Genomic DNA, 27,854 nt, shown 5'->3' with positions numbered 1-27,854 from the left:
CACTGGGGCCCCACAAGGGTGTATTCTAAGCCCTCTCCTGTACTCCCTGTTCACCCATGACTACGTGGCCATGCACGCCTCCAACTCAATCATCAAGTTTGCAGTCGACACTACAGTGGTATGCTTGATTACCAACAACGATGAGACGGCCTACAGGGAGGTGGTGAGGGCCCTCGGAGTGTGGTGTCAGGAATATAACCTCGCACTCAATGTCAAGAAAACAAAGGAGAGATGATCGTGGACTATCGGAAACAGCAGGAAACACCCCACCCCATCCACATCGACAGGACAATAGTGGAGAAGGCGGGAAGTTTTGAGTTCCTCGGCGTACACATCAGACAAACTGAAATGGTCCACCTACACAGACAACGTGGTGAAGAAGGCGCAACCGTGCCTCTTCAACCTCAGGAGGCTGAAGAAATTTGGCTTGTCATCTAAAACACTCACAAACCTTTACTGATGCACAATCCAGAGCATCCTGTCAAGCTGTATCACCGCCTGGTACAGCAATTGCACCGCCATCAACCGTAAGGCTCTCCAGAGGGTGGTGCGGTCTGCACAACGCATCACTGGGGTCAAACTACCTGCTCTCCAGAACACTTTCAGCTCCCGATGTCACAGGAAGACCAAAAGATCATCAAGGACAACATCCACCCGAGCCACTGCCTGTTCACCCCACTATCATCCAGAAGGTGAGGTCAGTACAGGTGCATCAAAGCTGGGACCGAGAGACTGAAAAACAGCTTCTATCTCAAGGCCATCAGACTGTTAAACAGCCATCACTAACAGAGAGAGGCTGCTGTCAACATAGACTCAAATCTCTGCCCACTTAGATAAATGGAGTTAATAAAGGTATCACTCGTCACTTTAAATAACACCAGTTTATTCATGTTTACATATCCTACTTTAAACATCTCATATGTATATACTGTACTCTATACCATCTACTGCATCTTGCCTATCGCTCATCCATATATTTATATGTACATATTCTTATTCATCCCTTTACATTTGTGTATAAGGTAGTTGTTGTGAATTTGTTAGATTACTTGTTAGATATTACGGCATAGTCTGAACTAGAAGCACAAGCATTTCGTTACACTCGCATTAACATCTGCTAACTATTTGTATGTGACCAATACCATTTGATTTGACACACACTCCGGGCTCTGACATTGCTCATCCTAATATTTATATATTTCTTAATTCCATTATTTTAATTTTAGGTGTGTGTGTATTGTTAGATATCACTGATCTGTTGGCGCTAGGAACAGAAGCATTTCGCTACACCCGCAATAACATCTGATAAATATGATTGTGTGACCCCAAAAATGTTACTCTAACTCACCATTGGTTTGACAAAACTTCAATGGAACACAGTCACTGCTGTAGTTCTGCTTCTCCATCAAAAGACTTGGAATAGTTCTGGAATAATCCAATCCATCTGATTTATTTCACTCTCAGCAAATCTTGTACTTCCCTCTTGGAAATCTATTTGTGTTCTGGCTGTGTTAAGCTCATATATTTAAGTGAATATGTGGACAAACGTTTGACTCTCCACAGATCTGTTTTGGACTGTAATTTGTTATTCAGCTTTTATCTAGTGCTTGGTTGTGAAATTATGTGGTGGTTTTGACTGATTATTTCAGTCCCTGAGTCTTATTTCAATATAATCTAGTGGAACACTGCATATTTGTGTCCCATCTTTCTCTCTGTACTTCTCCCACAGGACCAAACGCGTGTTGTTTCCCCCATCATCGACGTCATCAACATGGACAACTTCCAGTACGTAGGCGCCTCGGCCGATCTCAAAGGAGGTAAATCCCACTCATCTATACCTGCAGCTTTCCTTTCCTCTCCAGGGCAGGCTGGAAAATCACATGGCAGTTTTCACTCTGTACCCAATGTCACCTTCTGCCAAAGAAGTCTGTTTCTTGGAATGTGGCTGGCCGACGGACTGACTGGTTGGTTGGCTGGCTGGCTGGTTGGCTGCATGTGTGTGAGAGCAAAGGAGAGAATAAGCGTGTGATAAATCTTGAAAAAGGCACCACCTTTGGAATGGAAACTATTTGATTGATTTGCCTAGGGATATAGACAGATTACATTGTGCACTCCCATGGCTCCTGCACTCTATAGGGCTTATGAGAAGTGTAATGTACAGCCATATGGGGTGGCAGGTAGCCTCGTGGTTCGAGCGTTGGGCCAGTAACCGAAAGGTTGCTAGATCGAATCCCCGAGCTGACAAGGTAAAAATCTGTCGTTCTGCCCCACTGTTCCTAGGCTGTCATTGTAAATAAGAATTTGTTCTTAACTGACTTGCCTAGTTAAAAAAAAAAAAAATTGATCTAAAAATGTAGATAGAGGGAACGCCACCGACGTGTAATATAATACCTATCAGTTAGGCATTGTGTGTGAAAAGGATAGTAGTGTTAAGAGAAATACAAACACTGACAACCAGCTTTTCCTGTTATCAAAATTAATCTACTCTTGTTTACTTGAAATCCCTTAACCTAATCAGTACCTGTTTTTCCCGCTCTAGGATTTGATTGGAACCTGGTCTTCAAGTGGGACTATATGACCGTGGAGCAGAGGAGGGTACGTCAAGGAAACCCCACTGCTCCAATCAAGTAAGCCTGTCTCACCTCTGGGTTCTTTCTGCTGTCCTCTCCTCTGCCTCATAGCCAGGGCCCCCTGGAGGAGAGGCTGAGGCAGGCAGCATTAGATATCAGTGTGCATCCTCCTCTGGGGAATATAGCCAAAAGCTCCTGAAAAAAACCACCGCCTTTGAGCCTCTGTTCTATTTTCTCCCTGATGTCCACGGTGCCGTATGATATTGCAGGGTGAAGACACAGACAGAGGTGATTGAAGGCGTTCTCATCTTATCCAGCTTTGTCTTAAATTGTGTATGGTGATGATGAGGGAGAATATATTGCAGTGAAAGGAAGATCAGAAGAGAGCAAACACTTTGATTTGTTCGATCAGTATGAGATCTCAGAAATGGTTCTGTTTTACGTAATAACCAAATGTCAGATGCATTCTCTCAGTAAACATATTGGTAACCAACAGAGGGCAGCATTTAATCAATAGCCAAAGGCTAGAATTAGAATATGGCTCTTCATTGCCTATAATGCATCTTGTTCCTCTCCACAAGGTGATGGAAATTAACCCAAAGTGTGACTCCAGTAATTTTTTTAAATTGTAATTGGCATTTGAAAATATGTAATTTGTTTGACAGGTTTAGAGAAAACAATAGGATAAGCTGTTCTGGTTAAATGGTCTTCTAGATCTGCTTTAGTATCCCTCTGCATTATCCATGTCCCTGTAGACCAGACCCTGTTAGATCCATGTCCCTGTCGACCAGATCTTGTTAGATCCATGTCCCTGTAGACCAGACCTCTTTAGATCCATGTCCCTGTAGACCAGACCTCTTTAGATCCATGTCCCTGTAGACCAGACCTTGTTAGATCCACGTCCCTGTAGACCAGACCTTGTTAGATCCACGTCCCTGTAGACCAGACCTTGTTAGATCCATGTCCATGTAGACCAGACCTTGTTAGATCCACATCCATGTAGACCAGACCTTGTTAGATCCATGTCCATGTAGACCAGACCTTGTTTGATCCACGTCCCTGTAGACCAGACCTTGTTTGATCCACGTCCCTGTAGACCAGACCTTGTTTGATCCACGTCCCTGTAGACCAGACCTTGTTTGATCCACGTCCCTGTAGACCAGACCTTGTTAGATCCATGTCCCTGTAGACCAGACCTCGTTTGATCCACATCCCTGTAGACCAGACCTTGTTAGATCCATGTCCCTGTAGACCAGACCTTGTTTGATCCACATCCCTGTAGACCAGACCTAGTTAGATCCATGTCCCTGTAGACCAGACTTTGTTTGATCCACATCCCTGTAGACCAGACCTTGTTAGATCCACGTCCCTGTAGACCAGACCTTGTTAGATCCATTTCCCTGTAGACCAGACCTTGTTAGATCCATGTCCCTGTAGACCAGACCTTGTTTGATCCACATCCCTGTAGACCAGACCTTGTTAGATCCATGTCCCTGTAGACCAGACTTTGTTTGATCCACATCCCTGTAGACCAGACCTTGTTAGATCCACGTCCCTGTAGACCAGACCTTGTTAGATCCATTTCCCTGTAGACCAGACCTTGTTACATCCATGTCCCTGTAGACCAGACCTTGTTTGATCCACGTCTCTGTAGACCAGACCTTGTTAGATCCACGTCTCTGTAGACCAGACCTTGTTTGATCCACATCCCTGTAGACCAGACCTTGTTAGATCCACATCCCTGTAGACCAGACCTTGTTAGATCCATTTCCCTGTAGACCAGACCTTGTTAGATCCATGTCCCTGTAGACCAGACCTTGTTTGATCCACATCCCTGTAGACCAGACCTAGTTAGATCCATGTCCCTGTAGACCAGACCTTGTTTGATCCACATCCATGTAGACCAGACCTAGTTAGATCCATGTCCGATCCACATCCATGTAGACCAGACCTAGTTAGATCCATGTCCCTGTAGACCAGACCTTGTTTGATCCACATCCATGTAGACCAGACCTAGTTAGATCCATGTCCCTGTAGACCAGACCTTGTTTGATCCATGTCCCTGTTGGGCTGGACGATATGGCCAAAATATTATATCATTGTATTTCAAAAGAATTGGACGGTATGAAGGTATTTTTAGTTTTTGAATAATAAAAGTTCTACATTTGCTTTATGAGTAGTGAGTGATCCTAGGGTGGCAACACATACAGTTGAAGTTGGAAGTTTACATACACATTAGCCAAATACATTTAAACTCAGTTTTTCACAATTCCTGACATTTAATCCTAGTAAAAAATTCCATCCCTTAGGTCAGTTAGTATCACCACTATTTTAAGAATGTGAAATGTCAGAATAAAAGTAGAGTGATTTATTTCAGCTTTTATTTCTTTCATCACATTCCCAGTGGATCAGAAGTTGACAAACTCAATTAGTATTAGGTAGCATTGCCTTTTAAATGGTTTAACTTGGGTCAAACGTTTCGGGTAGTCTTCCACAAGCTTCCCACAAAAGGTTGGGTAAATTTTGGCCCATTCCTCCTGACAGAGCTGGTGTAACTGAGTCAGGTTTGTAGGCCTCCTTGCTCGCACAAGCTTTTTCAGTTCTGCCCACACATTTTCTATAGGATTGAGGTCAGGACTTTGTGATGGCCACTCCAATACCTTGACTTTGTTGTCCTTAAACCATTTTGCCACAACGTTGGAAGTAGGCTTGGGGTCATTGTCCATTTGGAAGACCCATTTGCGACCGAGCTTTAACTTCCTGTCTGATATCTTGAGATGTTGCTTCAATATATCCACATATTTTCCTGCCTCATGATGCCAACTATTTTGTGAAGTACACCAGTCCCTCCTGCAGCAAAGCACCCCCACAACATGATGCTGCCACCCCCTGTGCTTCATGGTTGGGATGGTGTTCTTTGGCTTGCAAGCCTTCCCCTTTTTCCTTCAAACATGACGATGGTCATTATGGCCAAACAGTTCTATTTTCGTTTCATCAGACCAGAGAACTTTTCTCCAAAAAGTACGATCTTTGTCAAAATGTGCAGTTGCAAACAGTAGTCTGGCTTTTTTTATGGCAGTTTTGGAGCAGTGGCTTCTTCCTTGCTTAGAGGCCTTTCAGGTTATGTCGATATAGGACTTGTTTTGCTGTGGATATAGATACTTTTGTACCCGTTTCCTCCAGCATCTTCACAAGGTCCTTTGCTGCTGTTATAAGATTGGTCCCATGGGGTTTATACTTCTGTACTATTGCTTGTACAGATGAATGTGGTACATTCAGCCATTTGGAAATTGCTCCCAAGGATGAACCAGACTTGTGGAGGTCTACAATTTCTTTTTCAGGGGTCTTGGTTGATTTATTTAGATTTTCCCATGATGTCAAGCAAAGAGGCACTGAGTTTGAATGTAGGCCTTGAAATACATCCACAGGTACACCTCCAATAGGCTAATTGACATCATTTGAGTCAATCTGAAGCTTCTAAAGCATGACATAATTTTCTGGGCTTTTCCAAGCTGTTTAGAGGCACAGTCAACTTAGTGAATGTAAACTTCTGACCCACTGGAATTGTAATGCAGTGAATTATAAGTGAAATAATCTGTCTGTAAACAATTGTTTTAAAAATGACTTGTGCATGCACAAAGTAGATGTCCTAACCGTCTTGCCAAAACTATAGTTTGTTAACAAGAAATTTGTGGAGTGGTTGAAAAATGAGTTATAATGACTCCAACCTAAGGGTATGTAAACTTCTGACTTCAACTGTACATTCTTAGTGATTTCAATGAGTCTTTCTCCATTCTGATTGTTTTATACTGTTCAATTCAACTTCAACCAAAACAAGTTTCTGTGCTTTTATCATTTCCTGAACTCAACTGCAGTGGTGGGAAAAGTATCCAACTGTCATACTTGAGTGACAGTAAAGATTCATTAATAGAAAATTACTCCAGTACAAGTGAAAGTCACTCAGTGAAATACTACTTGAGTAAAAGTCTAAAGGTATTTGGTTTTAATATACTAAAGTATCAAAAGTAAAAGAAAAATAATTTCAATTTACGGATAGCCAGGGGCACACTCCAACACTCAGACATAATTTACAAAAAAAATATTTGTGTTTAGTGAGTTTTCCAGATCAGAGGCCCAGGGAGTAGATGACCAGGGATGTTCTCTTGACAAGTGCGTGATTTGGACCTTTTCTGTCCTGCTAAGCATTCAAATTGTAACGAGTACTTTTAGGTGCCAGGGAAAATGTATGCAGTAAAAAGTACAGTATTTTCTTTAGGAATGTAGTGAAGTAAAATTAAAAGTTGTCAAAAATAGTAAAGTACAGATACCAAAAAAAACAATTGAAGTAGTACTTAAAAGTATTTTTATATAAGTACTTCACACCAATTGAGATCATTTCCACACTGCCACGTAGGGCTGCACGATATGGGAAAATAATCTAGGACTTATTTTTAACTAAATGTTGTAATTGAGATTTAACTTGCGAATTAGAGCAAATCTGTTGGAATCATGGAAATAGAATGACTATTCTAATTCTATATTTAGAATATAATAGTGGGCACTTTGAATACAGTGTTGTTTGAGATGTCTTTACTACCATTAAATTAAGACTTTTAGTTTTTATCAAAGATTCTCTGTAATTAGTATTATGTGATTAATCATGTGACTGTAATTAACTAGGAAGTCGGGGCACCAAGGAAAATATTCAATAATATAACTTTTCAGATGTTTTATATCTGATCAATTAGTCTTCGAATTAATGAATTATTTACTTTACCTCACGTTAGTCTCATTCCAAACGTCGTAAATTGTTGGTTATCTGCACGAACCCAGTCTTCACTATGAGTCATCCATACATAAATTGTCTTAAATAATTTATTTACTAACTAAGTAATGCATAAACAAACAAACAAAGAAAATATGGTTACAAGAAATGATAAGGGAATGTGCCCTAGTGGGCTAAACCGGCATGGCGTCTTGTTGTACAAAATTAAAGTGGGGGTCGACTGAGAAGACAACACACAGTTGATAATAATAACAATTGAAATGCTAATCCTTTGCTCACTCATTCGGGAACAATTGCCCTCAATATATATATTTACGCTCAGTGTGTTGTCAATTTAGTTTCTGTTGGAGAGTTTCCGTCCTCTCTCTCTGTCGTGGTTAGAATGGATTGTTCAGAGTGACATTCATTCATGTTCTAGAATGGGTGTTTCGGTGGTTGTCGTTCTTCGCGTTCAATGATACCGAATTCCTAGCTGCAGACTAGTAATTAATATCAAAGACTTGTTCTTATTCTGTCGGTATCGATAGTCTAACAGTTTAACCACGTGGTATGGTTAAAAGATTTAGCCATCTGGTCTGCAACCTTTGTCCTCGTGATTGAGAGAAAACATGGTCTGTAAACCTTTGTCCTCTCGTAATGGAGAAAAACATGGTCTATTGAGGAATTCTCAAGGTCGCCGTTTTATTCGGAATTGTAGAAAAGGTCCTCTGATTTAGTTAAACTCAAAAGGGAATTTCCTTAATTAATTAAAAATTCCAAAATCTCATTACACAATTTTACAAACAGTATCATCCTCACTCATTCATCTTAAACAACAATTAGATGTAAACCGCATATCTGAGGCTATTATATAAACAGCGTTATGGTAATGTGGCCGCACCGTCTCCCATGAGTTTTACAAACTTGTACCAAACGGACCAGTTCGTAGCTGGATTCCTCACTGATTTTTTTTATACCTTATCCGGAACATAAATGTTGTTCGGACCTCAAGTTCTGTGAGGTGGAAGAAATTACTTTGTTCTATATGAAACTTCACTCTGTCTCTATACTGTGGCCATGAGGAGGCAATCTCTTCCAGGAAATTACGACCTCTCTGACCACAGCAGCCTAGTTGTAGGAGGCAGGGAGAGGGGGATGGGGCTTGCTGTACCCAAAGAGGGCAACGTCATGACACAACAAATTAAAATGCCAGGGAGGTGTTATTGTGACAGGGTAGGTACTAAAGTGTTGATGATTGTTTCCCAGGGGACCCTATAAGCTTTAGCTACATTACATGTTTTCTCTTAGCTACTTCATGTAGCTAACATATTCTTGCTTTGCATATTCCTCTTTGATTTAGAAGATACTGTTGCACAAATAACATGCTGATTTAGGTCTACACCATCGCTGGTATTATCAGGCAGTATTAGCTAGCTACAATTGCGCTTACTCAGTACATTTATTAGCTAGTTAGCTATTAGCGTCTAACAATTAGCGTCTCTCAAGATTTAGGGCAACTTGTTAAGGAAAGACCAACTGTTTGCCCAACTGTTTGCTGATGTAAGAAACACAAACTAATAGTCTCAGTAAAAAAGCTAGTGGAATTATATTAAAAAGCAAAGTGAAAACAGAGTTGTTGTCATCAACATTGTTGCATGTGCTGCATTGACCATGCAGACCAGTGATGGGTCATTTGCAAACGAGCCAGCTCTTGTAGGTGAACGTTGGGAGCTGGCGAGCATATCAGAAGAGCCAAATCTATTTATAAAAATATAAACAATTAAGATATGAATAATCAAAATATTTAAATTAATAGAATTAACTAATTCAAAGAAGCAAAAAAATAAATAATGATATAGGCCTAAATGCTCAAGCACACATTCGTTCGGATTGTCTGCTCAGACTAACAGCCTCACCCGTTGTTCCTGTTGAGGGAGGGCCGAGCCTACTCACACAGTCACACACTTAGCAGCCGATGAGAGAGAGGAAGGACAGCTGTGAAAACAGCTGAAAATGAGTCGAAAGCACAGTAGCATTTGGATGCATTTTAATAATGTAGACAATGTTAGAGCACAGTGTAGAATTTGCCAAAACAAAATCTCATATAAAGACGGTTCTACACACAATCTACACCGGCATATGCAAACTGTGCACCCAACTGTGACGCTAGCTGTAGCGGAGCTTCGAGAAACTAGCCGGCCTGCTAGTGATACTGGTGGAGCCAGCACCTCCACACGTGGAGATGTATCCATTCAGTCAAGTAGGCCTACTCTAAGACCCACAGCAACACAGTCTTCTATGGACCAGTTTATGCCAATGTCTATGTCTGTAACAAAACAAGGCCAAATTGATAGTGCATTCATTAAAATGATTCCCACCGATTTCCAGACATTTTTCTATCGTGGAGGACAGAGGTTTTTAGAAATTATAGCAATAGTCTAAATCCAATGTACACAATTCCAAGCCGGGAAACTCTTTCAAAATCACTTATTCCACAACTGTACGAGAGCACACAGGCTTCAGTGTGGGAAAGAGTCCAAAAAGCTACTGCAGTTTGCCTTCTTACATGTCAGTTACATGTCACTTCATTTAAGATTTTTCTATGTCTAGCGGTCTTCTGGACTTCTTTGAGTTCAGCGACAGACACACGTCAGAGAACATGGCAGAGGAACTGTTGAGAGTGACCAGAGAATGGCAAGTAGATGGAAAAGTGGTCTGTTGTGTTAGCGACAAAGCAGCTACCATAACCAAAGCCATAAATGTTTAAATGGACCCATCATCCATGTCTTGCCCACACAATCAACCTCATTGTAAGAAATGCTCTGAAGGTGATGAAGCAAACTGTGTGAAAGCAGCTGTGGAATACTTCCACAGGAACACAGTAGGTGCTGAAAAACTAAAGTCTACACAACGACAGATGGGGTAGCTGCCTGAACTGAGGCCTGAACAAGACTGCACTACAAGTTGCAATTCAACATTTTATATGTTGAAGTGGTTTCTTGAGTAAAAGGATGCCATCATCTCTACCCTGACAATTGTCAATACAACTGGTGATGCTCTAACCCAAGAGGAATGGGAGGTGGTGGAGGAGGTGTGCAGAGTCCTGGAACCCTTTGAGCAGGTCACTGTGGAGATCAGTGGAGAGAAGTGAGTAAGCAGTTATTACTACATCAATATTTAATCCAGTATTATAAGTGTATATGAGCAGTAGATGACAATGTAGTATCAGTAGACAAAACATGAACCTGAACTAATTAGTTACTGTGATACTCCTGATGTAAAATGATACTCCTGTGTAAGGGCCTGCAGCGAATCACAGCCAGCCGCCAGAGAGAAGCAAATGTAACTACAGGACATGTGACAGAGTTGATGGACACCCTATGTTCATCAATGGACAGAAAGTCCCACAGAATGGAATATAATCACGTGCTATCAGAAACCGCTGCACTTGAACCCAGGTTTAAGAAGTTAGCCTTCAGTGATGCCAGAGCGATTGAGGCTCTTCAAAGAATAACCTCAGCAGCAGGGAGGGACAGCCCCAGCAGTCAGCTGGCTCAGGCACCAGGACAACAAGAAGAAGATGGAGCAGAAGCACCAGCAGTAGTGAGAGAGAGCAACTGGGATGCAGCAGGAAGGAATCCCTCAGCAGATGCCATAATGGAGGTCCTCCTCCAACGATCTACAGATCCTCTGAGCTGGTGGGAGAACAAGGCCTCTGTCTATCCACGGCTCTGAATAGTGGCCACATCCGGTCTTCTCTAAAACAGGACAAATAATTACTGGGAGAAGAAACCGCATCAGCACCTCAAGTGAGGCAGCTTGTATTTCTGAATGCAAATCTCTCATAAAAGCTAAATATGGTCAGCATTGCTGTGTGCTGCTGGTTATAACATGGCAATAAAGAAGAGAGAGAAAAGAGGGACCAGTTTAATGTTGTAAGTGGGATGCTGCAGTTTGGCACATTGTTATTTATTTTTCTTTGATATGGTGCAATATTCAATTATTATGCTTTTCACATTGTATTCCTTTAGAATTGTTACATTTATATGCACTTTGTTTATATACATTAAACAAGTTATACTTTAAATGCAAATGTTTAATAGCATTATTTTTCCATAACAAACCAATGCATTTTTAAATACATTGTGGTTAAGGTAGTGTGTGATATAATTTCATTAGTTTTAACACCAATCATAGTCAAACTATCTCAAACTGTTTGACTTGGAAAAAATACAAAACATATATATTTTTTAAAGAGGCGTTTGGGAGCCAAAAGAGCTGGCTATTTTTGGTGAGCTGAGCCGAATGAGCCGACTCACTGAGAAGAGCCAGAATGCCAATCACTAATGCAGACTGAACGCAAGTGTCTCGTGGTTGAGGAACATCAAATGCGCTCCTTGAGTGACAGGGGGCGTGGCTAGTTCTGTGTGGAAAGTGGCACAGAGATAAAGAGCGGAGAGAGATGACTCAAGAAGCGAAGTAAACAATAAAAATGTACATTGCACACTGCGTATCACATTTAACAAACCAAACATTCAAATCCCAGTATAGAAGGTAAAGTAAAAACCCAAACCGGTCCCTGCATCAACACCGGTATAGAAGGTAAAGTAAAAACCCAAACCGGTCCCTGCATCAACACCGGTATATCATAAAATGCGGTATACTGCCAAGCCCTATGTCCTTGAAGACCAGACTTTGTTTGATCCATTTCTTTGTTGACCAGACCTTGTTTTTGTTTTGAGACATACATTTTTGTTCAACAGGCTTTTGTCCAAGACGCTCATTGATGTTTTTCTTCCTTTCGAAAACAAAATGGCCTCTGAGGAAAAGGGAAGTGTTGTATTATTCCATCCAAACAGCCAGAGGTCAGGACACCACAGCTCTCTCCTGCTGCCGGTTTTCAGGGCCAGCCTACCTCCCGCTGCCGGGTTTCAGGGCCAGCCTACCTCCCGCTGCCGGGTTTCAGGGCCAGCCTACCTCCCGCTGCCGGGTTTCAGGGCCAGCCTACCTCCCGCTGCCGGGTTTCAGGGCCAGCCTACCTCCCGCTGCCGGGTTTCGAGGGCCAGCCTACCTCCCGCTGCCAGGTTTCAGGGCCAGCCTACCTCCCGCTGCCGGGTTTCAGGGCCAGCCTACCTCCCGCTGCCGGGTTTCAGGGCCAGCCTACCTCCCGCTGCCGGGTTTCAGGGCCAGCCTACCTCCCGCTGCCGGGTTTCAGGGCCAGCCTACTTCCCGCTGCTGGGTTTCAGGGCCAGCCTACCTCCCGCTGCCGGGTTTCAGGGCCAGCTGCCGGGTTTCAGGGCTCCGGGTATCACATGCAAATGAGAGGACTTTAGGAGAGCTGAACTTGGCAGAACGGTCTCGGGTTTGTCTCATAACCCTAGCTACTTTCTGTCATACCCCTATCTCAGGACTCCCATGATTGCCGGCGGCCTCTTTGTCATGGACAAGGACTACTTTGAGTTGCTGGGGAAGTACGACATGATGATGGATGTGTGGGGTGGAGAGAATCTGGGTAAGTGGACACAGAACACTCGGAAAGCTTGAGCTTGTTTGTCATTGTGTGGGGATGGAAGAGGGAGTGGGATGCCTTTTCTGGAATTGGTTTATGATGTCTATATGTCAATATTATATGACACCATTTTCTGATTGAAATCGTATTGACATTGAAGATGCCAACTGTGGGAAGTTCTAGCACATTGAATTGTCACTGTAAAACCTTGCCCTAAACTGTTATATTAATGTGTGTGTTTCTGATTTGTCTTTGGACATTGCAGAGATCTCTTTCCGCGTGTGGCAGTGTGGCGGCAGTCTAGAGATCATTCCCTGCAGTAGAGTGGGCCACGTCTTCAGGAAGCAGCACCCATATACCTTCCCTGGGGGCAGTGGCACTGTGTTTGCTAGGTGACTATTGATTGTACCTGTGACGTGAGGTAGACTTGGCTAAAGTCTGACTTCTTGGAGTCCACAGGGGACTAACCTCTTCTACATACTGGCACTGTGGACTAACCTCTTCTACATACTGGCACTGTGGACTAACCTCTTCTACATACTGGCACTGTGGACTAACCTCTTCTACATATTGGCACTGTGGACTAACCTCTTCTACATACTGGCACTGTGTACCTACTGGCACATAACCAACAAGCTGGAGTGTACATAGTTTGAAATGAGAGCCGTAAAAAAGGGCAACAGTACAGGCTAACTGGCAATTGAGTTTACTCACTAACCCTACATTAACTTTACCCACATTTTACCCTTAACTTTACCTTTCTCAAAGACCCAATGAAATCCAAGCTGAGGCATTGAGATGAAAACCTGCTAGTAGCCCGTAGGGAAGGGCTGTTTCATTCCTTTGCAATTCACATTCTAATACTGTTGTCCAAAGTCTAGCTTAGCTGCAGTCATTAAATTTGAGGCTCAATCAGAACAGAAGCCTCAGCTCTGCTCTCGTCTTGGCTTCACCCCTGCAGTGTCAACACTGTTTCGCATCTGGGTGATTCATCAATGAGATGAGAGAAAGTGACCACTCCCTCACTGCCAGTCTATCACATAGCACTGAATACCACACAGATTGCCAAGTCTTAGGATGTGTGCTCATATCTCAAAATAGCTTCGAGGACTGTCACTCTCCTCCTGTGTTTTCTGAAGCTTGAACCGCATCCTCACTTTCTCTTGCCCTGTTCATATTTTAACAGACATCCATCCTTCTATTGAATAAATAACACGTGACCAATTGAATCTATAACATTGCCTATAGTTTTTAGGCTACTGCACTGAAATTATTACATGATTTCAGATCAGTGATTATTTCAAGGCCTGGAAGAAGGAACAGGAAGAATGCATTTTTTTAAGTATTCTAGCATGGTGTGTATCGGTCTGTCCACAGGAACACGAGGCGAGCAGCAGAGGTGTGGATGGATGAGTTTAAGAACTTTTACTACGCCGCTGTGCCCTCGGCCCGAAACGTGCCCTACGGCAAGTAAGTATCCTTTTAGACGCCCTTCTTCCTGTGCCCTACGGCAACTAAGTATTGTTTCAGACACACGTCTTCCAAGATGGCATCACAGATGTCCTTGTATAGTCCTTGTATAGAATAGCAAAAGACATTTCCCCATTTCTGACACCTCCAGAAGGTCAGGTGGTACATCCAGAGATGGCTGGTAGTTAGATGAGTCATGGTTTAATCTCTGTCTGGCAGCATTCAGAGCAGGATGGAGATGAAGAAGAGGCTTGGCTGCCAGCCATTCAAGTGGTACTTGGAGAATGTGTACCCTGAGCTGCGGTAAGTAGAGAGACCACACCGCCACAGTGGACCAGCAATATATAGGCGGAACAGACTTTGCGGGGCTTTGTATTCCACCTGGAAATTCAACTAGGGGAAAGACATTTTGGTGGTGGCATATACTCACGTCTTGTGATTTGACATCCCCCTGACATGTGCTGTTTGTCTGACCCTTCAGGGTCCCTGACCATCAGGACATTGCCTTCGGCGCTCTGCAGCAGGGAGGGAACTGCTTAGACACTCTGGGACACTTTGCAGACGGAGTGGTGGGGGTCTACGAATGCCACAATGCTGGGGGAAATCAGGTACCATTCAGGGCTCGGGTACTGTTCAGATCCATTACACATAACCAAGCTGTGCACTGGGCTGGGTAACACACTGAGGTGGGTTTACTTTTGGTCAGGTTCTGGACTGGACAGTCCACTATCAGGAGCTGGACTGGACAGTCAAATATTGTTTTGATTGGGAGTCTCTGATTCATACTGATGAAATCCATTTTGATGTCCCACTTCCCACAACATATTGATTATATTACTGCGCTGGAGGAGGGGATTATGGGAGAGTCAAGGCCCTGTTTGTCTATATAGGTGTGATTTTTATTTTATTTTTATTTTTATTTTACCTTTATTTAACCAGGCAAGTCAGTTAAGAACAAATTCTTATTTTCAATGACGGCCTGGGAACAGTGGGTTAACTGCCTGTTCAGGGGCAGAACGACAGATTTGTACCTTGTCAGCTCGGGGGATTGAACTCGCAACCTTCCGGTTACTAGTCCGACGCTCTAACCACTAGGCTACGCTGCCGCCCCGATTTACAACAGACAACATGCAAACACTGCATATTAACACTTGACAAAGACACACACTTTACAAATAGATCTACATAATCATTGAGGAGTACCTAAACTGACTGTCTCCCTCTCTTTCTCCTCAGGAATGGGCACTGACCAAGGACAAGTCAGTGAAGCACATGGACCTGTGTCTGACGGTGGTGGATCGCACTGCTGGCTCACAAATCAAAATGCAGGGCTGCAGGGAAAACGACAGCAGACAGGTGAGCGAGCCGAGCACCGAGTCATGCACCAAGGATCAGATCAATCAGAAAGCACTAGTAGTAAATGAGAGACTGACAGCAGTCCGGCTGTTAGAATGGAATTAGAACATTAATTTAGTGGATTATGATGCTTTTCTGGATTGGGATGATCCCTTTGGATTTGCACCATAAACTCACTATCAATAGAAACCATTAGTGATCATAGGATTATTGTGTTTTTGGTTAATAAAACTCACATGACATAAAAACCTGTGACTGATTTGTGGACCTTTGTTTCCTCCCTCTCCCAACCCTTCCCTGACCGCACCTCGTGTGTCTCCAGAAATGGGAGCAGATTGAGAGCAACTCCAAGCTGCGGCACGTGGGCAGCAACCTGTGCCTGGACAGCCGCAGCGCACGTAATGGGGGGCTGACAGTGGAGGTGTGCAGCCCCAACCTCAACCAGCAGTGGAAGTTCACACTCAACCTCCAGCCCTAGAGAGAGATGGACAGACAAACAGAGAGAGTGTATCCCCCACCAGCACCACATCCTCTCCTCCCCGGAGCCAAACAGACTAGAGCCACCTATTACCAACACACACACAGACAGACGGACGGACAGACTGAGGTCCCCGAAGGGGCCACAACACACAGAGGGAAGCAGGATATTGAAACTACAGACTACCAAGTGGGATGATGATGATTTTAATGTTGGTGGTGGTGATGATGATAATGCTTTCCCTCCAACTATATACCTCAGCATTTCATCTTTAGTCCCGCTCTTTGCAATGTGAGAAAGTCATTTTTCTTATTACAGGCGAAAGAAACTTTCTGGATGTTTTTTTATTTTGTGCGTGTCCTTTGTTCTCTCTTTCCACTGAAGTTCTGAAATGGAGAAGACTATTAATGAGTCATTTTCTCTCTCTAGTAATCTGTCTTTGTTGAATGTAAAAGACGTATTCTACAGAGGTTCCCTGACTAGACAAACTGGCCAGGAAGAAAGTGGATTGTCTCAGCTGGTTTTGGCCCCTTAAAGTCCTGCTGGTAGAAGGGAAATGACTCTATGCACTGTTCCTCTCGTTCACTCAAACGCCTCTCTCCTGATTGGTGGACTGCTCTGCCAGAGTTGAAAAGAGATTTAAGAAAATTAACAATTTACTGAGTTTTCATTCTGCTCCTGTCATGCGTGTTGTAAGAAGGTACGTCATCCGATCAGAAGTGTTCTCTTCGCAGGCCTCTCATGGATACTGGTGGGGCCAGGAGTTGTCGAGGGTGTATCGCTGCTGAATCGTCACAGATTGTAGCACTGGCTGCTACGGCTCCTCAGTGTTTGTCCCCTTTGTACATCACAATTGAATGGAACCCCCCCCAACAAAATTATTTTATATATATATATATATATATATATATATTCATTATGTTTTTCTTTATATTTCTTTGTACTATTGTTGCATTCTGACAGTTCTCTTGTGAGTAAAAACAAATCTACTTACTTCCTAAAAAAAAAAAGAAAAAAAAAGGTTGTCCTTCTCAGTGTCGGTGTTACCATTGCATCCAAATCAGTATTGGTGAAGAGTTTATCACAGGGTAATGTTGAAACCATCATTTCCATTCTCAGAAGTCGACAAGTGTTGTCTCACAGTGTATGTATTTGTGATTTGACATTTTAGAAAATGCCACTTGTTCAGCGTGCTAAGTGACAGACAGCATGTACGCGGTACACGGCGAGGCCTTGCTGCATGTTATACCAATACTTCTACGGCTTTTTTCTCCTACAGTTTCTCTTTCTGTCCATTTGTTTCTCCACATTACTCGCATGCTTTGTGAATGATGTCTTTGCCTTTTTTGATATCCATCCCATTTAAAAGAGAATGTGTCTGTGTGCTAGTGAACAGCTTTCAACAGGTTTCTTGAAGGAGGGCAGGTCATTCGGCTATAGTTAACTGCACTCACAAGGGAGAAAAGCAATAAGATGTTCCTATTTCAATGTCATTGTTGTGCATTTAGCATCTGCTTCGGGACCATTCTGATTGGGTTTCTACATGTAGCTTGTGATATGTGGTACTTTAAACGTTACTGTTTGAGGGGCAGTAGAACCCACCTTTAATGTGATGGCCCAAGGAGCCTATAACGACTTATGAAAGCAACAATTAATCCATTGACGTGACATTGGTTTTGTCTCGTGGGGGTTCCCCTGATATCAATGGAGATTAATTTATTCTAGAATAGCAAATTACTTATTATTTTGTAAGCCCTCATTATATATGCATAACATTTACCATAAGAAATCTGTGTACGTCCTACACATCAATCCCTGTGTGTTCTACACCATTCTGGTCAAACTTCCTGATACAAAAGGAATCTCCAACCATCAGTACAGAAAGGAGCATCACAGCGACGGAGCATATGCAGCAGTCCCTATCTGACGCTTGTGGAAAAGGTATTGCATTTAAAAAATGCCAAAGAGGTGTCCCACAGTAAGAGAGGTGTCCCACAGTAAGAGAGGTGTCCCGCAGTAAGAGAGGTGTCCCGCAGTAAGAGAGGTGTCCCGCAGTAAGAGAGGTGTCCCGCAGTAAGAGAGGTGTCCCGCAGTAAGAGAGGTGTCCCGCAGTAAGAGAGGTGTCCCGCAGTAAGAGAGGTGTCCCGCAGTAAGAGAGGTGTCCCGCAGTAAGAGAGGTGTCCCGCAGTAAGAGAGGTGTCCCGCAGTAAGAGCGGAAACCGACCATAATATTTTATTTGCAGTTCAGAATGTGAGATCCGTGTGCGAGCAGGACTATGAAATCATGAGATGAGTTGAGGGTTGTAACCTCCGTTATGAGTTGGTGGTTGTAACCTCCGTTATGAGTTGGTGGTTGTAACCTCCCGTGTGAGATGAGTTGGGGGTTGTAACCTCCCGTGTGAGATGAGTTGGGGGTTGTAACCTCCTGTGTGAGATGAGTTGGGGGTTGTAACCTCCCGTGTGAGATGAGTTGGGGGTTGTAACCTCCCGTGTGAGATGAGTTGACAAGTTTCACATGGTAAGAGCTTTGTCTGCTATCATGTACGTCACTGTTGAAATTGAAACAATTCTAATGTGAAATTCAGGTGGCCTACAGTACTAAAAGGGATTGCTCGGGTGAACATTGTCTACATGGTGGCAACGGTTGTTCAAGTATTGAATCAAGCCTTTTTTGTAAGATTTATGTGAAAATGACAAGTTTGCTGTTCACTTTAGTAGAAGAATAAAAAGAATCCTAGCATTACAGCCACATTTTAAATTGGATGAAATGTTTACATAGCACAATGTGCCAAAGTTATTTACTTATTTGATTTACATTGTCAATACAAGGTGAAGGGCGTGCCATTGGCATAATGATGACGAATTATAAACCAAATCAAGAAAATAGTAGTTTGGGACATCAAATATGATTTGTTCCTTTGATAAAACAGTTTGCTGTAGGATTCAAATCACAGGGGAGGCAGCATGGGGGTAACCAATGTAAGAGTGTATGTTTGTATATACACTACGTTGATCTACTGTACAGTATGAACAAGCAACACCAGTGAGTGGATCTACTGTACAACGCTTGGAATTGTTCATTGTTTTATAGCTATGGCAAAACTTTTACTTTAAATTAGGAAAAATGTACTTAAATAAATGCATTTATATATGAGAGATGTGGCCTTTCTTTACATTCCTTGAAGACTTGGTTAATTAGCAATGAGAAATAAGGTTTGGAAGCCAGAGTTTTGTTGACGGCTGTAACTAAATCATTCAGTCAGTTTTCCTGGCCTGCTTGCTCTCATTGCTATGCAGAGTCCTCCTCGGGGGAAAACAGGACAGTATTGTCATGGAAACAGCCTCTAACAAAGATCCAGCCCTGGCTGTTCTCCAGTGTCTCAAATTTCCATTCAGCAAATTGTGGACATCTCTCTCATATTAGGGGTTCTCAAACCTCTCCTCGGGGACCCCCATCTGTTCCATGTATAGGATCCATTTCAGAGCTAGCACACCAGAGTCAACTAATTCTCAAGCCCTTGTCTGGGAGAATTAGTTCAGGGCTTCAACACACCTGGGAAATGTCTGGGGGTCCCCGAGGAGAGGTTTTAAGAACTAATCCTAGCCCTGGGGACCTCAGGTAGACTTTTGTTTCATCCCTTGTACATCAACTCATCAAGCCTTTAATTAGTTGAATCAATTGTGTGAGTGTTAAACCAGTATTTACCAGGATTGGGAAACACTGGTTTAGATGCAGGTGCAAAGGGAGGGTTGTGTTTTAATACACATAAATGTCCAGCTCTAATACCTGCTGCATGCACAATCCCACAGTCAGAGGAAACTAAAGGGTTTGTACATATGTGTAACGCTCCATCACATCCCAGGGTAATGTAACAGACATTAAAAGCCAAGTGGAGTCAGAAGTCTGTTTTTTCCTGTGTTTCGTATCATATTGTACAACAGCTGATGAAACTAACACTGTAAAAGTGTGGAAACATTTGATCGGTGTTATTTCCTGATAGTTGATGGTTGAAAATACAATATACACAGGACCTTCTAATCAGCAGGTTTGCATGGGTGGATGTTTTGGCTTTCCATGATGACATCACCATGCGGTAAATTAGTTAGGACTGACGATCTCTTTTTATTGGTCTATCAAAATTCTTATGAGATTTTTTTTCCCAATTTTTGAATGGAAATCTATTACAGTAAGGAACTTAATTGTTACCCAGAAATGTTTTGATATTGATACAAAACTGTCTGCATTGGACCTTTTTTTTTTTTTTAAATATGCAGAGTCACCAAAGATCAGCAGCTCTACTAAACAGACCCGCTGCCGCCCACTACTACTACCAACAGCACATTAAACATCTGGAGACTAGACATGCACCATACTCCTAGCCCACAGGGGGCGCTAGTCTGACATGCACCATACTCCTAGCCCACAGGAGGCGCTAGCCTGACATGCACCATAATCCTAGCCCACAGGGGGCGCTAGCCTGACATGCACCATACTCCTAGCCCACGGGGCGATAGCCTAGACATGCACCATACTCCTAGCCCACAGGGGGCGCTGGCCTGACATGCTCCATACTCCTAGCCCACAGGGGGCACTAGCCTGACATGCACCATACTCCTAGCCCACGGGTCGATAGCCTAAACATGCTCCATACTCCTAGCCCACAGGGGGCACTAGCCTGACATGCACCATACTCCTAGCCCACGGGTCGATAGCCTAAACATGCTCCATACTCCTAGACATGCTCTATACTCCTAGCCCACAGGGGGAGCTAGCTTGACATGCACCATACTCCTAGCCCCCAGGGGGCGCTAGCCTAGACATGCTCCATACTCCTAGCCCACAGGGGGAGCTAGCCTGACATGCACCATACTCCTAGCCCACAGGGGGTGTTAGCATAGGCATGCACCATACTCCTAGCCCCCAAGGGGCGTTAGCATAGGCATGCACCATACTCCTACCCCACAGGGTGAGCAAGCGTGATATGCCCATATTCGTCACGCTTTACATAAAGTATATAAGGTTAACGAAGCCTTCGTAAACGCTTTACAAGGCCTACATAAACACTTGACACTGGTGGTGTATAAAATCATGAACATTTATTAAATGTGTGTAAATGCTCATCAACATACGATTCAAAGTCAGTCATGGCCCAGTTTTTCAAAAGTTAGATTTCTATCAGATTGGATTACATTTATAGACATGGAATGAACAGAACAGAAAATGGGGATGCGTTCTATTCATTCTATTTCTATGCATTTAATGCTATCTGATAGGAGAAATCTAGATAAACAACTTTTGAAAAACTGGGCCCAGCGGGGTGCACAGTTAACATGGAGATTAGAGGGAATACACAATGAGGGGTGTACAAACATGACACAGCTATCACTTTTTCTCCACCGATGGAAGATGCACAGGACGAGAAGCAGTTTCTGCAACACAACATTCTCAGAGCAATCATACATTGCAGTTTGTTTTGTACATCGTTTTTTTTACATTACATTCTTATAGAATTCATCTGATACGTTAGGATGTTTGGTCCAGTTTACATGAGCTATTTACACATTAGTACAATGTGAAATATACTATGCTGAAACTAGATTTAATTTCATCAACTTCCCTTATTATTCTTGACAAATTTACTACTGACCAATGATTGAGAACATTATGATAACTATTTCAATATTATCTACTAGAATTCTTTACAGTATTTTGATAGCACCTTTATTGTATTTATTTTTAATTAACCTTTGAATATCAAATAATGATGCCCTGAGGTCAGCTAAGTTAATTTCCTTTCCTTGAAATGAGTGTCTCCACCATACATCTTTGTCTCAACTTTAGACTTTCAATTACCACATTGCACTATAGGCCTACAGAAAGACATAACAATGAGGTCTCAATGTTCCTGCAGATGTGGCTGCACTATTATTTTGAGATTGGCTTCTTTGCATATTCAAGCCTATAGGCAGAGGCAAGGTTACTCATCACACGACATGAGCACAGTTCACTGAGCTACTTCTATTAAACTTCACAGTTCACTGAGCTACTTCCATTAAACTTCACAGTTCACTGAGCTACTTCCATTAAACTTCACAGTTCACTGAGCTACTTCCATTAAACTTCACAGTTCACTGAGCTACTTCCATTAAACTTCACAGTTCACTGAGTCACTTCCATTAAACTTCACAGTTCACTGAGCCACTTCCATTAAACTTCAGTCTCTCTCAAAAATATAGACTCCATGTTGGCTATTATACTGTATTTACAGTATTTTATCAGTCTTGATCACTAATGCAGAGTGAAGACTAAATTGAATGAAAAACATTCACAAAATAGTGAGTAAAAAAACGAACTTAAGAACACAATGGGCATGGGCTGCCTGACTAGCCAAAGAGATGCAGTGTATGGTAATATCCATATTTGCATGCAGTCTCAGATTGTCCTTTAAGAGCTTAGTTTAGAGTTAGAGGTGGGTGCACTGGAGTGGTACCGCCCCGTGGCACTCACGTCCGTAGCCATGAAGTGCTTTGACAGGCTGGTCAACAGCATCCTCCCGGACACCCTAGACGCAATCTCAATCGCACTCCACACTGACCTTTCTCAGCTGGACAAAAGGAACACCTATGTGAGAATGCTGTTCATTGACTACAGCTCAGCGTTCAACACCATAGTGCCCACGAAGCTCATCACTAAGCTAAGGACTCTGGGACAAAACTCCTCCCTCTGCAACTGGATACTGGACTTCCGGGACTACCACCCAGGTGGTAAGGGTAGGCAACAACACATCTGTCATGCTGATCCTTAACACTGGGGCCCCTCAGGGGTGTGTACTTAGTCCCCTTCTGTATTCCCTGTTCACCCAAGTTTGCTGACGACACAACAATGGTAGGCCTGATCACCGACAACGATGAGACGGCCTATAGGGAGGAGGTCAGAGAACTGGCAGTGTGGTGCCTGGACAACAACCTCCCTCAATGTGAGCCAGACAAAGGAGCTGATCGTGGACTACAGCAAAAGGCGAGCCGAACAGGCCCCCATTAACATCGACGGGGCTCTAGTGGAGCGGGTCGATAGTTTCAAGTTCCTTGGTGTCCACATCACCAACTATCATGGTCCAAACACACCAAGACAGTCATGAAGTGGGCATGACAAAACCTTTTCCCCCTCAGGAGACTGAAAAGATTTGGCATGGGCCCCCAGATCCACAAAAAGTTCTACAGCTGCACCGTCGAGAGCACCCTGACCGGTTACATCATTGCCTCGTATGGCAAATGCTCTGCATCTGACCGTAAGGCACTACAGAGGGTAGTGTGAATGGCCCATTACATCACAGGGGCCAAGCTTCCTGCCATCCAAGAAGCTAGACGGTGTCAGAGGAAAGCCCATAAAATTGTCAGAGACCACCCCCCACTGTTGGTTAAGGGTTTGTAAGTAAGCATTTCACGGTAAAGTCTACACTTGTATTCGGCGCATGTGGCAAATCAAATTTGATTTGAATGGTCTTGGAGCTGCACTCACTGTCAGACATACTTTATGGGCCAGAGAGCAGCAGTAGCTAAATACCAGAAGGAAAGAACGATGACGATAGATTGAGAGGCCTGTCAATCAACTGACCTCATGAATTTGACAGAGGAATGGTAAATAAAAATTGCCTCTCAGATGCTATAGGGAATTACAGTGATACCAGACTGACAGACATTTCAGGCAATGAGAAATGGCCAAGGACGCTAAAAAAGAATGATAGGATGTGGCCTCAGGTACTGAATATGACTTGGCTACCTGTGTTGTAAGGGTTGAACGTAAAACCTAATAGTAGAATCATGGAGTGAGAAAATAATGAAATTCATGAACACAATGCATTATACAGATTGACATGACAAACTGTCATTTGTAAATCTATCTTGAATAAATTATATATTTTTCTATGCAGAAGACATCTGAAATCGCCAAATGATACTGGCATCAAATGCCTTTGTGGTTTTGTCCATATTGCTCTCTCCTTTATAAAAAAATAAAATAAATCCTCAACCAATTTTTTTAACATACCAAAAGAACAAAATATGTTATGTACAAGGCACTGAGGAAATATCTAATACATAGCTGAGTAGAAGTGTTTATTTTGAACAGTTGTTGACTGTATCATGCATACTTCTTGGTGTCTATCAATATAACAATTCAGAAGAAAATAGCATTGTTATGAACATTATCAACCGATGTATGGCATGTCAGAGCTTCTTTCAGACAGTGATCAGTGCACAGAACTAGTGGCTCACGCAAACATACACAAGAACGACAATGTTTTTTGGGGGAAAGAAAATGTGAAAAATGACAATCATTTGTCTTACCTATAAGTGAAGACTAATAGAACTATAATCACACAAAAAAAATATAATCGCAACATGTGAAGTGTTGGTCCCATGTTTTATGAGCTGAAATAAAAGATGGCAGAAATGTTCCATACGCACAAAAAGCTTACACATTTATTTACATCCCTGTTAGTGAGCATTTCTCCTTTGCCAAGATTATCCATCCACATGACAGGAGTGGCATATCAAGAAGCTAATTACACAGCATGATCATTACATAGGCGCACCTTGTGCTGGGGACAAAAGGCCACTAAAATGTGCAGTTTTGCCACACAACACAATGCCACAGATGTCTCAAGATGAGGACGCGTACAATTGGAATTCTGACTGCAGGAATGTCCAACAGAGTTGTTGCCAGAGAATTTAATGTTCATTTCTCTACCAGAAATGTTGTTTTATAGAATTTGGCAGTACGTCCTCACAACCACAGTTGTGTGGGCGAGTGGTTCACTGATGTTAACGTTGTTGGCAGAGTGCCCAAATGATGGAGGTGGGTTTACTGCATGGTATGGGCAGGCATAAGCTATGGACAACGAACACAGTTGATTTTATCGATGGTAATTGGAATGCACAGAGATACCTTGATGAGATCCTGAGGCCCATTTTCGTGCCATTCTTCAACCTCATGTTTCAGCATGATAATGCACTGCCCTAAGGATCTGTACACAATTCCTGTAAGCTGAAAATGTCCCAGTTCTGCATACTCACAAGACATGTCACCCGTTGAGCATGTTTGGGATGCTCTGGATCGACGTGTACGACAGTGTGTTCCAGTTCCCGCCAATATCCATCAACTTTGCACAACCATTGAAGAGGAGTGGGACAACATTCCACAGGCCACAATCAACAGCCTGATCAACTCTATGTGAAGGAGATGTTGCACTGCAAGAGGCAAATGGTGGTCAAACCATATACCGACTGGTTTTCTGATCCACGCCCCTACCTTTTATAGTTGTTATCTGTGACCAACAGATGCATATATGTATTACCAGTCATGTGAAATCCATAGATTAGGTCCTAATGAATTTATTTAAATTGACTGATTTTCTGTTATGAACTGTAACCCAGTAAAATCTTTCAAATGGTTGCATGTTGCCTTTATATTTTTGTTCAGTATACATACCTTATCTGCACACAAACACATTTACCACAATTGCCTATGCACATATTATATATTTAGGTAAATATTCATAACATTTTAAATTTCATTGGTTTTTAGTGTTCATCTACTTTAGATGATCAGCAATATCCCCTTTAAATCATTCCTACATAAATATTGTAGCGCAAGGTTGCATAAGTCAGCACTCAATAGACACTCATTTCCCTTTCTAGTAAACATTGATTTCCTGCTTCTTCAAAGAATATTCGAGGACTCAATAATTAGGGAGGAAACTTAGGCGATACCAGTTAAACAGCATTAAATCTTCAGTCTTCTGTGACAGAGCATAGTTATAGTTAGAGTATTAATGTGCATCATTTAACTCCTATTTTCTGAGGAAGCATTTAGTACAACCATTAATTAAAGGGATTCATCATAGCTAGGGATATTTAGTAAACATCAATAGACCTTTATTGAATCACTTTAAAGTGCAAGACGATCGAAAGTGCATGAGTAGTGCCCTAGTTAGGACAAATCTCACAAACACTTCACACATCAATAAGACAGTCACAGTGGCAAGGAGTGGACAAGCACGAATGTATGTTATCGGCCAAGGGATAAAATAGGCCTGTGTGTGTGGACTTTTACATTGCACACTTTTACACTGACATAAGTCTATTGGCCAAGAAGACATTATTAATCCACAGTTACATTCACTTCACTGACTTAAACAGCTTCACATACAACACATTGGGGTACTATTCTGTCTCCATACAAGATGCAAGACAGCACCCTCTCAAAGTCATTACAGAACAGGAGAATACATTCTCCAAAGCACATTTGGAAGGAATAACGTTGACAAACTTCTGTGGGTCTTGTATTGTCTTCTCTCCATCTTTTAGTGACATCATTGGACTGAGAGTCATTGGCTGATGGTATGAAATGTTTAACTCAAACTCAAATCACATACTTTACAGATCAATGTCAGGCTTGCTTCCAGGGAATGAGCTGTGGACGTGACCAGCCGAGCCAGAGACCCCGCCCTATTCAGTAGACCTGAACTGGGAACAGCCCATGTCTGTGTGGTCTGTCTGAGTGAGTGTGGACGTGACCAGCCGAGCCAGAGACCCCGCCCTATTCAGTAGACCTGAACTGGGAACAGCCCATGTCTGTGTGAGCTGTCTGAGTGAGTATGGCTGTGGACGTGACCAGCCGAGCCAGAGACCCCGCCCTATTCAGTAGACCTGAACTGGGAACAGCCCATGTCTGTGTGGTCTGTCTGAGTGAGTATGGCTGTGGACGTGACCAGCCGAGCCAGAGACCCCGCCCTATTCAGTAGACCTGAACTGGGAACAGCCCATGTCTGTGTGGTCTGTCAGTGAGTGAGTATGGCTGTGGACGTGACCAGCCGAGCCAGAGACCCCGCCCTATTCAGTAGACCTGAACTGGGAACAGCCCATGTCTGTGTGGTCTGTCAGTGAGTGAGTATGGCTGTGGACGTGACCAGCCGAGCCAGAGACCCCTTCCTATTCAGTAGACCTGAACTGGGAACAGCCCATGGCTGTGGACGGTTCAGCGTGTATATCTAGAGTTGAACTGAACTGACCCCTGCAGCTCTCGATGATCCAAGACTATGCCACATTGAGACTGTGTTCATGCTGTACATTAACAGTACGCCTCATCCAAACCAACGTTCATGTGGCCAGCATTGGTATCGTTTATCATATCATCAAACCTTCCCTTTGCAGTCTGAAAACCTGACCACAAGTCACACCATCCAGTATTTCCAATGATGTTGCAAATATAAGGACTGCCAGTCATATAATCTGATGACAAGTTGAAAGGTTCCTATTGACTGAGATATGGAGGTGAGTACAGTAAGCACAACCCTGATAAGTAGGAGATTTTCCATTCCAGGTATGAACCATCAGCAGAAAGAGCTCTGGAAAGAAATAGTAACGTAGGTCTACTTCTCCTCCATATTTCATTTAAACATCATGGATCCTGGGCATTATGTATATATACAGTATATCTGCTAAGTGGTTCAGGTCTATCTTGGAGAGAAAATCCCAGATGTTGCTCGGTAGGTGGTCCAATAGAATCATAGATTGACATTACAGAGTGACACTACATGGAAACAACATTTAACCCGGTCAGAAAAAAATAAGAAACATTCTGCACATTTGAAGAGTAAATGATCCAAACACTGTTTTGTCATGCAGCCTGTGACACTAACATTA

The 27,854-nt window shown here is 42.8% G+C and overlaps 1 protein-coding gene across 2 annotated transcripts in view; it reads left to right on the top strand.

Annotated features, from left to right (window-relative positions):
* Positions 1-20,050, top strand: part of LOC109900091 (polypeptide N-acetylgalactosaminyltransferase 2) — a 129,460-nt gene extending 109,410 nt beyond the window's left edge. For both annotated transcript variants that reach the window (XM_020495814.2, XM_020495815.2), the window contains 9 exons: positions 1,730-1,817; positions 2,540-2,627; positions 12,744-12,847; positions 13,110-13,236; positions 14,222-14,314; positions 14,534-14,617; positions 14,796-14,922; positions 15,551-15,670; positions 15,993-20,050. In XM_020495814.2, the coding sequence (XP_020351403.1) occupies positions 1,730-1,817; positions 2,540-2,627; positions 12,744-12,847; positions 13,110-13,236; positions 14,222-14,314; positions 14,534-14,617; positions 14,796-14,922; positions 15,551-15,670; positions 15,993-16,148 (987 nt within the window). In that variant the 3' untranslated portion in view covers positions 16,149-20,050. The remainder of the gene's footprint in view (positions 1-1,729; positions 1,818-2,539; positions 2,628-12,743; positions 12,848-13,109; positions 13,237-14,221; positions 14,315-14,533; positions 14,618-14,795; positions 14,923-15,550; positions 15,671-15,992) is intronic.
* The last annotated feature ends 7,804 nt before the right edge of the window (positions 20,051-27,854 follow it).

This window comes from Oncorhynchus kisutch, linkage group LG11, assembly GCF_002021735.2.
Source record: "Oncorhynchus kisutch isolate 150728-3 linkage group LG11, Okis_V2, whole genome shotgun sequence".
NCBI lineage: Eukaryota > Metazoa > Chordata > Actinopteri > Salmoniformes > Salmonidae > Oncorhynchus > Oncorhynchus kisutch.
This window is presented reverse-complemented; position numbering and strand designations above follow the sequence as displayed.